The sequence below is a fragment of the Hydra viridissima genome, unplaced genomic scaffold, assembly GCF_058129835.1.
Source record: "Hydra viridissima isolate aposymbiotic clone 2 unplaced genomic scaffold, HvirCarnegie_v1 scaffold_16, whole genome shotgun sequence".
Taxonomy (NCBI): domain Eukaryota; kingdom Metazoa; phylum Cnidaria; class Hydrozoa; order Anthoathecata; family Hydridae; genus Hydra; species Hydra viridissima.
In genome coordinates this window covers 8326549-8342944 of record NW_028324315.1, presented here as the reverse complement: position 1 = coordinate 8342944, position 16396 = coordinate 8326549, and the positions used below count along the sequence as shown (strand labels likewise).

The window sequence follows — 16396 nt, the reverse complement described above, 5'->3', positions numbered from 1 at the left end:
GAAAGTGATTGTTGATGCAATTTTCTGTGCCAAAAACAATCATTCCCTTCGGAGAACAGCAAAAGACATCGGTCAACAAAACAGCAGCTTTTTTCTGAGCTTAATTCAATTGATTAGCCATTATTATCCTTTAGTGGCTGAATACATTGCGTCCGTTAAAGCAAAAAAAAACCACAACATCCTACTTTCTCCTCGAATTCAAAATGAGCTGATTGAGTTACTTGGGAAGAAAGTCAGAAACGAAATTTTGCTGGTAAAGGAGTAAAGCAAGTAGGACAGGTAACTTCTGCTGAAAGGGGAACCCTAGTTACAATGGTGGGTTGCATTAATGCCCTTGGAAATTTTATTCCAACGTTCAAAGAACTGTTAAAACATCAAAGAAGCTAAATACTACTCTGTTCTGTTTGACTGCACTCCAGATGCCTCCCACAAAGAAGAAATGGCTCAGATCATCAGGTATGTCCATATCAGTGATGAAACCTGCACAATTATGGAAAGCTTTGTAAACTTCATTGAATCTCACCAAAAAAACGGAAAAGGTCTTGCAACAGAGGTAACTGAAAAATTGGAGAAGGATGGTCTAAACATTTCCAATTGCCGGGGCCAAGGCTATATCTGGAAAATTTTTTCAAGCTCCAAGCAAGATGGGAAAAACTGATGAAAACGTTGACCATCTCATTAAAGGTAAACAGTAACACAAGTTGGTCTGCCAAAAAAGAAGCAATCACACCATTGCAAAGACAAATCAAAGACGTTCTTCTGACAAATCTGTCACAGTTAGCAGTGCAAAAGAACTTCTCATTCAAATTGATTTCAGTTTTTTGTGTTTGTTGAAATTCTGGTGTCAAATTCTTTCACTAATTGACCGGGAAAACAAACTGCTTCAGTCAAAAACCATTTCAACTGACATTGCTGCAAAAAAAAATGAAAGGATTGAAGGCTTCCATTCAGAATCTTCGAGATATTGGGGTGAACAACATTATCAAAGATGTTACAGAAAAAGCTAACCAAAGCGGAATTGAAGGTGGCTTTCCAATTAAGAGGAAGCGCAAAGTGAAGCGGATGGCACTTTATGAAACTGAAGATGACTCTCACCTTCTCACAGCAGAAACAGAATTCGGATCTCAGTGCAACCTTGTGTTTGACAGCATTATTACACAAATTGAGTGGCGGTTTGAGGCTATGTCTGCTGTATCCTCTGATTTTGACTTCCTCAGTGGGCATTCACTCTCTAAAAGTTCAGTGGATGAACTCAAGAAAAAAGCTGCAAATTTATCTCAAATTTACATGGCAGATTTAGATTCTTCCGATTTCCAGTCAGAAATGGCAAGCTTTAAATATCAAGCTGCCGCAATGATGGACAACTTTGAAAAATCTAGCCCGATCGACATTTTGCAGCTCATTCATAAATATTCTTTGACCGGTGCTTATCTCAACGCGGCAATTGCTATTCGCATTTTCCTCACCATACCAGTCACAGTTGCTACTTGTGAGAGAAGTTTCAGTAAATTTAAGCTCATAAAAACTATATGAGGTCAAAAATGGGCCAAGAACGTTTGTCTAGTTTGGCTATAATTTCAATTGAAAATGAAGTAGCAAAAAACATTGATTTTGACGATGTCTTTAGTGAATTTGCCTCAAGAAAAGCCAGAAAAGTGACATTGAACTAAAATTTGTGCAACCTTAATGACAAGTTTTACTTATAACTTGATGTGATAAATTTTGTGATAAATAAATCATTTTTTTCGTTTAACTTTCTCCTTTTTTGGAGGGGAGGAGGGGGGTGAAAGGGCGCAAATTTCTTTTCTTGCCCGAAGCGCAAAATTGGCTCGGTACGGCCCTGATGAATGGTTGTGATCGTTTAGACCGATCTGTGTCATATTACAGTAATCTAGATGGAAAGACAGTTAAGTGGTAGAAAAGAATTTTTAATTGGCTGATAGAAGTAACTCAAGTTAACTCTTACATATTATAATTTTCAACTCGTCCACATAATTCAAAAAGAATTACTCTAAAAAGATTTAAGGAGAATCTTATTGAAGAACTAGTTAATTCTTGTATTACCATGCCGCCTGATAATTCTACATTTTTAAAAAGAGTTTGACAAGTTTTAAATCCAGTCTTAGAATGATTCAACAATACAAGACATTTGATTAAATATATTAAAGCGATAGAAATTGTGTAATCTCTAGTACTCCTGTCAAAAGAAAGCTAATTTTATATGTTCTGGCTGCAGTAATGAACCTCATTTGCATCCTAAAGATTGTTTTTTGATTTAGCATTCCAGATAATTTTTTTTATCATTGGAAGTACTTAAGAATTTTTTTTTAAAGCACATTTTACAAAATATTTGACTTTTTTTCTGTTTAAATTTTCAAAATTCAGTTCTAAATAAATCTTGTTTTAGCTTTTTTCTGTTCTCAAAAGAAAAGTAAAACTATTTTTTATTACTTATGATTCCATTGCCTATGTAAGTAGAAATGTCTTTTAAGATACTTTATTCTTAAAATATATAAAATAATTTTGTTTTTGACTTTCAATAAAAAAACAACGTTTTTGAACTCCTTGCATTTTTCAATATGAAATGCTGTGTATTTAACTTTTACATATTTAAAAAGATCTTTTCTTTAGCTTTCTTTATATATATATATATATATAGTTTGTTATGGTTTCAAAGAGATTTATTACTTGAATTTCAATAGTTTTGAATAATATTTTATCTTTTTTTTTTTTTAAAAAAAAAATCGCGGTAGTGAAAGAGTTAATCCGCCATTTTTTCTGCCACAAATTTAATTGCAAAATACAATCATACAACAAATTTTGTTTAAAAAAATATTAAGAACTGGTAAATCATATCCTCAGACTATTTTAGATCATCAAAAGAATAGAGAAAAAGTGTTTTTTGTGGTCGCAAATGTCATATGAAAAAAAATACCCAAAGCCATATAATTTCTAAATTTCAGAGCTGTTTTTCGTATTATAACATTGCTGATAATCAATACCCTACTGGATTGTGTCCAAGGTTGTTATACTTAATGATTTTTAACAAAATATATATATATATATAAAAAGTATACATGTCATAAACGTAAAACCATTCACATAACTGAAAAATTGGATACCTTGTTGAACTCAAAGAAATAAGATTTGATAAATGAACCAAATCTCATTTCGCTTGGTACTAGCATATCTTTATCTTTTTAAGGTGTAGGAGTATAGTTGAAAGAACAAATGTTGTTTATCTCAGGCAGAAAATTAATTTGACATTGACTGGTCAAAGATGATTATCCCGGCTAAAACACAAAATGCTAAATTGTTATTTTACTTGTAGATCTGTTGTAAAGAAATATAAAATTATAATTTTTTATATAACTTCAGTAAATTTAAAACTTGCAGCTGTGAAATATGCAAAATTGCAAGAACGCAGGGAAGGATACCCAAGAAAAAATCCAGTATAAAGAATTTTAAAACGGCAGCTATTAGTCCGCGGTGTAGTTCTTGTCTGACTAAAGTTAAAGGAGGATTACATCATAAATGGAATGCAACAACGCTCAGGTAGAAAACGTTTTTTATAACTTTGATTATTTGACTATGAAAGTTTGTATACCATGTTCTATAGAAAACAAGTTCGTAAACGTAATTTTTTTTTTCAGAAATAACATATCAGCTGCATCCTGATATCAAGGTATTAGAAAAACCGTACTAATTTGCGTTACTAATAGAGAGATAAGTGAAAAAAACGTTTAGAATAATATATCAAAAATGATAATTTTAATATAAAAAAATCTTTGTAAGCTTTTGAACCTATAACCTTTTTAACAATCTAAAGTTGTCGAAACCTTTTTTCATTCAGTCTCCATAGTTTTGTAACTTATTTAGATGTCAAAAAACAAATGGCTTCTCACGTTATTAAAGAAAAAGTATGTAGTGAAAGTGGTAACACCATTTCATTGAAGACAGGAGGTAGTAAACTGAAACTATCTATTGGATCTAAGAATACTCCAAAAACAATCAATTTTACTCACAAAAAACTTCTTTATATTCGGAATTCTCTTTCCTTAAGTAATCATCAAATCATAAAACTTGCTATTATGATAAGGTAAAATTGCAATACTTATTCAAATTTAATTCTGCACAATAAAATGATGCATTTTTGGAGTAAAACTTATTATAGAAAAAAATTAATAACTACAGAGTTGTTGAAAAAAGAAGAAACGCTGTAGAACCTGGACTGAAAAACTTTGTCTCTGATTTAGACAGTTCCCAGTGGGCACAAGAACATTTTGCAAACGTTTTTTAAAGGTCCCGTGAAACGTTTTTTAATGGTTTTTAAAACGTTTATATGAAACGGTGACCGGACGTTTTCCAAAAAACGTTTTTTGAACGATTTTTTATAGGTTTTTATTGTGTGTAAACAGGGCCGTACCGAGCCAATTTTGCGCTTCGGGCAAGAAAAGAAATTTGCGCCCTTTCACCCCCCTCCTCCCCTCCAAAAAAGGAGAAAGTTAAACGAAAAAAATGATTTATTTATCACAAAATTTATCACATCAAGTTATAAGTAAAACTTGTCATTAAGGTTGCACAAATTTTAGTTCAATGTCACTTTTCTGGCTTTTCTTGAGGCAAATTCACTAAAGACATCGTCAAAATCAATGTTTTTTGCTACTTCATTTTCAATTGAAATTATAGCCAAACTAGACAAACGTTCTTGGCCCATTTTTGACCTCATATAGTTTTTATGAGCTTAAATTTACTGAAACTTCTCTCACAAGTAGCAACTGTGACTGGTATGGTGAGGAAAATGCGAATAGCAATTGCCGCGTTGAGATAAGCACCGGTCAAAGAATATTTATGAATGAGCTGCAAAATGTCGATCGGGCTAGATTTTTCAAAGTTGTCCATCATTGCGGCAGCTTGATATTTAAAGCTTGCCATTTCTGACTGGAAATCGGAAGAATCTAAATCTGCCATGTAAATTTGAGATAAATTTGCAGCTTTTTTCTTGAGTTCATCCACTGAACTTTTAGAGAGTGAATGCCCACTGAGGAAGTCAAAATCAGAGGATACAGCAGACATAGCCTCAAACCGCCACTCAATTTGTGTAATAATGCTGTCAAACACAAGGTTGCACTGAGATCCGAATTCTGTTTCTGCTGTGAGAAGGTGAGAGTCATCTTCAGTTTCATAAAGTGCCATCCGCTTCACTTTGCGCTTCCTCTTGATTGGAAAGCCACCTTCAATTCCGCTTTGGTTAGCTTTTTCTGTAACATCTTTGATAATGTTGTTCACCCCAATATCTCGAAGATTCTGAATGGAAGCCTTCAATCCTTTCATTTTTTTTTGCAGCAATGTCAGTTGAAATGGTTTTTGACTGAAGCAGTTTGTTTTCCCGGTCAATTAGTGAAAGAATTTGACACCAGAATTTCAACAAACACAAAAAACTGAAATCAATTTGAATGAGAAGTTCTTTTGCACTGCTAACTGTGACAGATTTGTCAGAAGAACGTCTTTGATTTGTCTTTGCAATGGTGTGATTGCTTCTTTTTTGGCAGACCAACTTGTGTTACTGTTTACCTTTAATGAGATGGTCAACGTTTTCATCAGTTTTTCCCATCTTGCTTGGAGCTTGAAAAAATTTTCCAGATATAGCCTTGGCCCCGGCAATTGGAAATGTTTAGACCATCCTTCTCCAATTTTTCAGTTACCTCTGTTGCAAGACCTTTTCCGTTTTTTTGGTGAGATTCAATGAAGTTTACAAAGCTTTCCATAATTGTGCAGGTTTCATCACTGATATGGACATACCTGATGATCTGAGCCATTTCTTCTTTGTGGGAGGCATCTGGAGTGCAGTCAAACAGAACAGAGTAGTATTTAGCTTCTTTGATGTTTTAACAGTTCTTTGAACGTTGGAATAAAATTTCCAAGGGCATTAATGCAACCCACCATTGTAACTAGGGTTCCCCTTTCAGCAGAAGTTACCTGTCCTACTTGCTTTACTCCTTTACCAGCAAAATTTCGTTTCTGACTTTCTTCCCAAGTAACTCAATCAGCTCATTTTGAATTCGAGGAGAAAGTAGGATGTTGTGGTTTTTTTTTGCTTTAACGGACGCAATGTATTCAGCCACTAAAGGATAATAATGGCTAATCAACTGAATTAAGCTCAGAAAAAAGCTGCTGTTTTGTTGACCGATGTCTTTTGCTGTTCTCCGAAGGGAATGATTGTTTTTGGCACAGAAAATTGCATCAACAATCACTTTCAAGATGTCTCTCCACTTTTTCATCTCTCCACTGATAACTCTCTGCAGATCAGAGTCTAGGGTCTTTCCTTTCTTAAGTTTTTTTTTGAGAGTTTTCCAATTAGAATAGCATCTTTGGTGTTCATTGCTGTTTTCATGCTCATGAATTCTTGGGTTTAGTTTTTTCCAGTCACAAAACCCTTTGGTAATACCTATACAAAAACCAGGAGATGAGACTAGTGTCTCCAATTACCAAAGCCCCAATAGATCTAGGGGCTTGGTGATAACACCAATTATGTCTTCTTCTTGCCCCTGCTATTTGTATTTACATTATGGTTTACGACTTTAATAAATTTAAATGGCAGAAAAAAATATATATATTTAGGAGTTTTGGCTACGAGGCGGAATTTTAATTAATTTTCTTATCAACAGGAGCGACGCCGTGAAAATTTGTTTCATAAACTGATTACTATTTTTCTAATTTATTAAAATTTGCGCCTTCCTAATTTCGGCGCCTCAGGCCGCGGCCCGGCCGGCACCGCATTTGGTACGGCCCTGTGTGTAAATGAAACGTTTTAACCTTTTCAAGGATTATCCTAAATGCATTTATTTAAGTATAAGTTATTTCAGTAAACAACTTATGTTATGCTGAAACAAAATCTTTTACAAACGAAAATTTAGGAGCAACAGCCTAGATCTTGATAATTTAATAAATTTCTAAAAGTTGAATTTTCTGTTTATTGATAATATAAGCATACAAAAAAAAAAAGCAAAAAGTTATAAATAAGCCTACAAAAACGTAATAAAATAATTGTTATGCTCTACTGTCAAGAGCTCTCTTCAAATGATCTTCAACTTATCGACCGAATCGAACGTAGTTGTATTTGACACCAGTGTTTCTAAAAACAGAAATATTATAGGACTCTTTTATGGATTCCAACTAGCACACATAAAGGGTGTTACTTGAACACACATTTATATTCATGGCAAATTCTACACTTTACTTTTAGTTTATTTAACAACTTTACCCATTACTGAGAAACATATGCACAAAAATCTTTGTATTACATTATATCTATAATTTAAAATAAGAAATATAAAAACTACCAATTAGAAATTAATAGAAATGCACTAAACTGTTGTTAAAACTGAAAAATTTTATTTTAATACTTTATAATAAAATGTGTATCACAAAAACTAAAAAATGTAAAATTTCATACATGAAATAAAAAAAAAACAACAAATAAACTGCATATATATATATATATATATATATATATATATATATATATATAGTGCACAATAAGCATTAATGTATAAAAATAAATTATAATAATAGTGTATATACATATTTTTAAATAAATGCATAAATATACATACGTATATACACAGATATATAGGTAGAACATTTAAGGAGTGTTGCTACTTTGACTGAGGGTTTTGGTTTGGGTAGGCAATTTATCAATTAAAAATCTTTTATTTATAGTTTTTAAACTTTTTCTAAATTAATTTCTTTTTTATTTAAATTTGACATTTAATGGTAAAAATTATATATATATATATCAAAATTTAACTATCACAAAAGAAATATATAGGCTATGCAGTTATCTATGTACTTTATTATAGCTATATAATACCATAATACAAATTAATAGATTAATAAATCAACTATAACAATTTACTTTAATATTATAACATTATATAAAAATACTAATAATATTATAACATTATATAAAAATACTTTTATATGACCATATGAAAAATCATAAAGCGTATAACAGTTATATTTAAAAAAGTTTTATTAAAAAAGGAAAACTTGCAATGCTCAATAATTTTATAGAAATATTAACCTATGAATGTAATTAGGGAAAGAAAATGTTTTTACTTGTACAAAGGTTGTAAAACAGCCCTCCTAGAAATAGCTACGTACATTAATAATAAAATTAAAAAAAAAGTTTTATTATTAATGTACGTAGCTATTTCTAGGAGGGCTGTTTTAAAATTCAAACTTAACTTGTATTAGGTTCTGACTATTTCTGTGTAACTACAATTGCTTCATTGTTGCTTATATTTGAGGATGGTAGTTTAACTTTAGCTATGGCAGTTTAGTATATACATACATACATACATACATACATACATACATACATACATACATACATACATACATACATACATACATACATACATACATACATACATACATACATACATACATACATACATACTATATACATACATACATACATACATACATACATACATACATACATACATACATACATACATACATACATACATACATACATACATACATACATACATACATACATACATACATACATACATACATACATACATACATACATACATACATACATACATACATACATACATACATACATACATACATACATACATACATACATACATACGTACATAATATATATATATATATATATACATATATATATATGTAAAAATATATATATATATCTATATATATATAATATATGTGAGAAACCTCAAAAATTAACTTTGCTTATATATCTTATATATATCTTTGTTTAATTTTGTCTAATGTTACGCATGCGCAGTTAGACGTTTACAGATTTCATAAAGCGTTTTTTAAAGGTTTTTCTAAGGTCCCGCAAAAGTAATAAAAAAAAGTCTTATTAAAACGTTTATCAAACGTTTTTAAAACGTTTTACCAATATATTCGACGTTCAACCGACCATTAAACGTTTACTAAACGTTTGCAAAACGTTCCTGTGCCCACTGGGTTTAAACGTTTTACTAATATATTCGACGTTCAACCGACCATTAAACGTTTACTAAACGTTTGCAAAACGTTCCTGTGCCCACTGGGTTATCTTCTTCCATTATTTACCGAAGAAAATATTTTCTTTGAATTTAAAAACTAAGATAAAACTTTGGAATTTAAAAATATCACAGAGCGTACTGCAACAATGTTACTCTTTTTGTTAAACTACTTCTGGATCTTAAATATGTTGATTCTAAGAATCAGTTGCTAAAAATTGCTATTGACGGGGGAAGCGGTTTTATCAAATTTTGTTTAAATATAGTTAATCTCAATGAAACTTTTGAAAATTACGACAAAGTTAAAATAGATTACCTTAAAACAAAACCGGTAACAGTTTGTAGGTCTTTATATAAAGATGGTCTAAAATAAGCTTTAAAGATTCGTCAGTAAATATTTCATTTCTTCTTCTGGTAGCTCCAGAAATCCCAGAAAGATATTTAAACATTAAAATATTATTTGAAATGTTAAATCTTGAAAAAGTTGAGCAGATTGTGAAATTCTGACAGGTATATCTCCAAGTAGCAGTTCAATTCATCCCTGTTATGCATGTGAGTGGAACAAAAGAGAAACTTGGACAAATGCTCCATACAGAACTTTCGAGAGCTGTCAAAACAACGATACAAAATTCAAAGAATCTGGTTCAAAACCTAAGTGTGCACAACGTTTTAAGAATTGTATAAACCCTGTATTAGTACATAGAAATCCCTCTGAATTTCTTGTAGATAGACTTGTTTTACCGGAGCTTCATATAATGGGGACAACTGTCAACCATCTAATGGATAACATGAAGCGGATTCGGTCGGAAATAAATATGAAGAAGGTTTACGAACAGTTGCAAATTATTAAGACTTGTCAGCATAGTGGAAAATTTAATGGAAATTCTTCTCGAAAATTTCTTAAAAAGTGAGAAGCCTTTAATGATAAGCTGCCAATTAAACTACAGTCTTTTGGAGAATGCTTAAGGTTGTTAAATTTAGCTGTTGAGTCTTGCTTTCGATCCGGACTTGAAGAAAACTTTCAAACTAATATCGAAAATTTAAAAGCCTGCAATAAAAATTTGATTTTGGAACATGGTATTACTTTAACACCAAATTTTCATATCCTGTTCAATCATGTATCTGAATTCTGTAAAACAAAAAAAATGGGCCTTGGTGTTTATTCGGAGCAATCAAGAGAAAGTGTTCATTACCTCTTCAAAACTGCCTCTTGGAACCGGTACAAGGTGTCCGCAAATAATTCTAACTATGGACATAATTTAGAAAGGGCATTAAGTTCTTATAATGGAAAACATCTTGTTTCTCTTGGACATGTTGATCTAAATGTTGATGATTTTTAGTGATTCATTTCAAGAAGAAATAGTTTTTAATTTTATATTTGTAAATATTTTGATGATTTAAAACATTCCGACTATGTCATTATCCACTCTTAAACTATATAAGACAATACCATCTGTATTCTTCATTTCCCATAAATTTTCTGTAACTTTTACAATAAAGTTTTTAATAAAAACATGGCGGACCAAAAAATGGCGTATAACATTTGCAAAACAAAGGCGCAAATTAAAAGACGCGAAAAATTCTTTAAAATGCCATAAATACTTAATAGGAGTTTTCTGATTTGGTGTACTATATACATAATGATCAGTAAACTATACTCTTTTAGAAAACGTTGAAATTAATTTGGACACAAATTAAGGAAACCTAAATTTATTTAAGGCTAACTGTGTGAGGCAAAATCTCCAATTTTAGTTCCAATGATACCATCCCACAGTGGGCCAGTGACTGGACAAAAGTATAAAAACCAAAGTCAGAATTTTAATGTCATAATGGTTTTAAACAATTATATAGATATTATAAAACAATTTAAAACCGTTTGATATACTTATGATGTGGTTGAAGTAGACGCGAATGTAAATTAGAAAAAAAAATTATAAAGAGAAAAATGTTGTTTAAAAAATTGATGGAAATAAGTAACATTTACATAAAATATTGCGCATTTTAAAATATTATATTATAACTCTATGTATTATCTGGATTTTAAAAGTTGTTTGACTAAAATTGGTATGTAATTAACATATTTGCAGCAACTTTAAACACGCTTATTATTTAATATTTTATTGTATGACTTTTGCTTTTATTTGACAAATTATTTTTTTTAATGCTACATCTTGCTTTTATACTTAGATGTTTTGAAACTTATATATGTTTTCTTTAATAATTTCATAAATATGGCTGCCACTAGGCGCCACCTTGGTTTTCTTTCACATTTGAACATCTCTTACCTGACAAAAAATCTGTAATTGCGCCCTTTTGTTAGATAATGAGATGAGCAAATCTCAATATCAGCGCTTAAGAAACAATGCGAAAAGCAAAAAAAGTAATTTATATCCACCATACAATGATGTACGTGAGGCAAAAGAGAGGTGTTTGCCTAGTCGTGAATTATGGGCAGCAACAGATTACTCTGTAGGCATCAATATCCAAGCATTGGTAGATCATACTGTGCTGTGGTTGTTGGAAGTACAACATGAAGTTATCAATTCGTTTGTTTTTGATAGGCTAATTCTGCGCTCAAAGGTAGGTTTTGATGGGTCAACTGGGCAAAGCATTTATACACAAGTTACTGATGAGCTGGAAAACAGAAGCTTTGTCCAAGAAGCAAGTTTGTTTCTTACCGGCTTTGCACCACTTGAATTGACAGGATTCTCTGGTCAAGTGGGGAAGATTGTTTAGAGAAATCCACATTCGTCATCAACATTGTACTGCCGAATTGTGCGGTTTAGGTTTGTTAAGGAGACAACTTATGTAATGAATGCAGAGCATCAATTTCTTGAAAATGCTATTGGAAACTTAACTACAACTCCTGTGCCTAAGTATAAAACGTAACTGTTCCTTACAAAGTTTATGTTACCATGATAGATGGAAAGGTAGCCACTGCATTATCTACAGTTACTAATTCAAGTCAGTGCTGCTCAGTTTGTGGTTCAATGCCAAGTCAAATGAACCAACTTAATATTGTTTGCAATTTGCCATTAACTCCGACCAGATTGAAGTATGGCTTGTCAACACTTCATGCATGGATTCGTAGCATGGAGTGTTTGTTAAAAGTCGGCTACAAATCTGAAGTGAAGAAATGGTAATTAAGGTCAGATGCAGACAAAGAAAAAGTTAAAGCTAAAAAGAATTTAATTCAATCTCGGTTCAGAAATGAAGTTGGGCTGGTAATTGATATCCCTAGGTCTGGTGGTTCTGGATCATCAAATAATGGCAATACTGCCCGACGTTTCTTCAGAAACGCTGAACAAACAGCAGCAGTTGTCAATGTTGATGTGCATTTAATTAAAAGGATATATGTTGTGCTGTACACTTTGTCATCTGGTTTTATGATTGATGCTGATAAATTAAAAGACTATTGCTTAGAAACAGCACAGCTTTTAATACAACTTTATCCCTGGTACTACATGCCACAGAGCTTGCACAAAATCTTGATACATGGGTGGCAGGTTGTTGATGAGATGGTGTTACCAATTGGGATGATGAGTGAAGAGGCCTTAGAAGCAAGAAAAAAAGACTTTAAAAAATTCCATGAATTTTTTTCAAGGAAGTGTTCGCGTTTAAAGACAAACGAAGACCTTTTACGGCGTTTTGTGTGCTCATCCGATCCAGTAATCAGTGCTTTACGATCACCTAAGCACCCTAAAAATAAAAATTTTCCAAATGGTGTTGTGCAACTCTTAAAAGAAAACCATTCTTTTATTTTGTAATTTCGCCTGAACTATATTGTACATAATTATTTTGTATTTTTAAATGTAGACGCTTGTAAAATCTGCTAATTAGAAAAACTAATTAACTAAGCTAGAGTATAATTTTTTTACAGGGAACCAAGTTTATCCAGCAACATGTAATAGCACGTGTAATAACACTAGTTAATCATATTAAACTGAAAAAAGTTTTGCTTTCCGCAAGCGAGGATCAAAGGGAGGATTTCATAATAAAACACGTGCTAATTAGTGTACATAACACAAATAAAACATATACAAGTAATTTTAGCTGTTGCTAAGCAAAATTAGGTATCCATAGCAACTAAATAAAAAAAGTATATTTATTTTTTTAAAAAGTGTGACCTCATATTGGTACTTATGTAAAATTTGGTGATCATAGCACTTGTAAAAATATCTGAAAAAAAAAACTATGTTTTTGCTCCCCAAAATTAGGTATCCATAGCAACGAATTAAAAAATAACACCTTCATAAGAAGCGCAGACATCATACTATTACTCATCCTAATTTTAGTCAATATAGCCCTAATATTAAATAAGTTATGAATTTTGTCCAGTAAAAGTGAATTCTGGCCCACTGTGCATCCTTATTAACTAGCTCTTCGTTATATCTGCCCATTTAGAAGTTTTTGTTTGTCAAAGTATACAATCTTCACCTCCTAGTCCGCTGATGAGTCGTTTAAACTTTAAATCCTTAATTGTATCTTGAACATAAATTTTGACATTGATATAATTTTTGCTAAATAGACAACACATTCCTTCAGCATTTAACTCTTCGTGAGCGTTATCAGTAGTTGGGACAATAAGATCGAGCAAATCATGATTAGTTTCTGTTTCTCTTATCAAAAGCACAGGACGTAATGATCTCGATGCATTCGGTGAATAATTTTGCCACAGGGTCATATTTTTACTATCTCGATGGTATATTAGTTTTAGAGGAATAAGACCATATTGAAACACATTTGATTTGCTTTCAATCATTTGTTTTGATTTCATTATTACTTGCTGCCCTTCTCCATCACAACCATCCTTAAAACACATCTGATACTCATCGCCGTCTACTGGAATAAAAGAATCTTTAATTATATTCAAAACAGAACCAATTTTCATTTTTACAAGCTCTTTGTATTGAACAGAAACACCTCTTCAAGTCGAAACTTAACTAACTGTAGGGCGCAGTTTTTTTCTTCTTTCAAGCAATTCATCGGTTGTTGGAAAGTATATGCCTTTTGAAGCAAAAAGAAATCTTAATTTTCTCATTTGCTCTTTACTTAATGTAAGGGAATGCATTAGAGCAATTGATTTATTTGATGTTTACCAAGATAGTTGCACAAGAAGCTCCTTCCTACCAAAAGAACACCACAGTTTTTTAGAAACTTTACAACTGTCATTCTTTCAAAAAGAAGCAATAAAATTTCTTGATTTTTTATAAACAACAAAATTATCTTGGTCTGGTCCCAAAAATAAATGCTTTTAAATTTAAGTTAGTGAATGGCAAAACTCATATCTATGTTATCTCAGTTTCAACCTTCTAAAAAAATGTTGCTGGATTTTCCAAGAGCTTCACAAAAATCTTTTATCCTCTTATTTTAAAATATATATTGTTGACAAGGACCATTCAACTATGTTAAATCTTGTTTGTTGAATATGTGAAGTAGATATAATGAAAATATTCTGAAAGAATTGAGAATTCATTTTATGTAAACACCAGCATTGACAATAAAAAAGCTCACCCACAACAAATGTGTAAGAGATGCTATACCATTTTGTGGAACATTAAAAATGATTCAAGCACCAGTGTTAAAACAATCAACTGACCATTACCATGCACAAACAAGTGTTTTTGTTTCCCCAAAATTTAGGTAAGGGAAATTAAAAAGTTAAAACCTGCTCGACCATGTATCATGGAACAAAATTAAAAGAGAATGACCAGGCCAATCATAAATAACTTAATTGACAATATAACAAAACCAACGTTGCGTTTAAATGAAATTGATATTGATCCTGTATCAAACCCAGATTTAAAGTTATGTATATACAAGTTATGCAACAACATTATGTACAAGCCACTAGTACTAAAAGAATGTCAACATTCGTTTTTCTCAGTGTGTTTGTTTAAGGAGATTGAAGGAAAGTTGGAAACAGAAGCAAAATGCATTATTTGTGAACAATTCTGTTTATGTATTACAAATGATAGAGCACATTCTTTTAGGCTGCATTAAGGTATGAAAATTAAAATATACAGTTAAAGAAAATGAGCTTAAACACCTACACGAAGAAAATTGTACTGGTAATAAGTTATTGCAGACTCAGATTTGCAAAAAAACTACAAATGGACTTGACACAACTGTTGCTGATGTGTTTTTATTAAAAGAAAACGATCCTATACCATGGATTGTAGAAGTTGCTGCATTGCATGTTATAAAGCAATAGCTAGTTAACTCTGAATCAAACTCTTTTGCCTTTCTTTCCGGAGGACCAAAGGTAGCTGCATTTTAGGTATTATGGCAGAAAAAAAAAAGGTTTATTGTTTTGTGGTAATTGTTAAAATAGAATTTGATTTCAATTCTTACATTCAAGCCTTTTCACTTTACTTCCGACTCAAAGCCATATGAAAACAGCTCTGACGATAGTGTGAGGGCAATTGAGAAAAAATATTCTGGTGTTATAAAATCTTTAAATAAGACCTCTTGTTTTCCCAGCACATCACAACTTCTGTTAACTTCAGCTATTTTAAATCAATTTGGAGAAAAAGATAAAATTAAAATATTGAAAATATTAGACATTGTCTCATCAGTTATAAGCGCAGAAGAAATGATAAGTATAAAAACACATATGGGAATCACATGTTCTAACGTGAAGATACTTGCAAGGTAAAATAACTTAAATTTAAACTTTAAATTGAACCAAGTTGCGAATAAATAAAGGTTTTTAAAAAAATGAAATGTTTCAAATTTTGTGTTAGATGGCTCAAATCAAAAGATATAAAATTTGCATCAAACAAAAAGCAAAGAAACGTAGCTAAATCCTGGTTTGGAGTTTTGATTGGATAGTTTGTAATGCACCGTTTAACTTTCTTTTAAAAGAATCCATAGATTTATTTGAAATAAAAAATGCTCCTTTGACAAACCTGAGGATTTTATGACATTGATGGAATGCAAATTATTTTAATTGACAGTAAAACATTTTATTTTACTTTATGTTAACAAGCTTTCAAATTGCATTTTTTGTACTTTTTCTCTCTTTCGATACTTAAAAAACTTTGAGCAGTAAAGTTGCAAAATAGTTGCAAGACAAACAAGCATTATAGCGTGTTACTCTTGCAAAACATGCCATTCTCCTATTAGTGAATTTTAATTTTATAACAGAATTTACGGCTATTCTCTAATAATATTAAAGCTTTGATAATATTAAAGAAAAAATATAATTGAAAAGACGAACTTTCATAGAACAATAAAAATAGATTTCCTTATAATGTTCAAATTTATGGTTAATAAATTTAAAGCTGCTTCACCTCGTTTTCAACCAGATACCAAACCATTAAGCTGTTATAAAGTTT

General features: G+C 31.3%; 1 protein-coding gene and 2 pseudogenes across 1 annotated transcript; all 3 read left to right on the top strand.

Moving 5' to 3' along the window:
* The first annotated feature begins 924 nt into the window (after positions 1 to 924).
* LOC145180592 (uncharacterized) lies at positions 925 to 1533 on the top strand. The gene has a single exon (XM_080055538.2). It carries the CDS (start codon positions 925 to 927, stop codon positions 1531 to 1533), a length of 609 nt encoding a protein of 202 aa, XP_079911664.2.
* A 1903-nt stretch (positions 1534 to 3436) lies between these two features.
* On the top strand, positions 3437 to 9967 carry LOC149877918 (uncharacterized; annotated as a pseudogene).
* Positions 9968 to 14059: 4092 nt separating this feature from the next.
* On the top strand, positions 14060 to 15982 carry LOC149877917 (uncharacterized; annotated as a pseudogene).
* The last annotated feature ends 414 nt before the right edge of the window (positions 15983 to 16396 follow it).

Coding starts and splice junctions, on each gene's coding strand:
- LOC145180592 (XM_080055538.2), top strand. CDS start 925: ATGAAAGGATTGAAGGCTTCCATTCAGAATCTTCGAGATATTGGGGTG.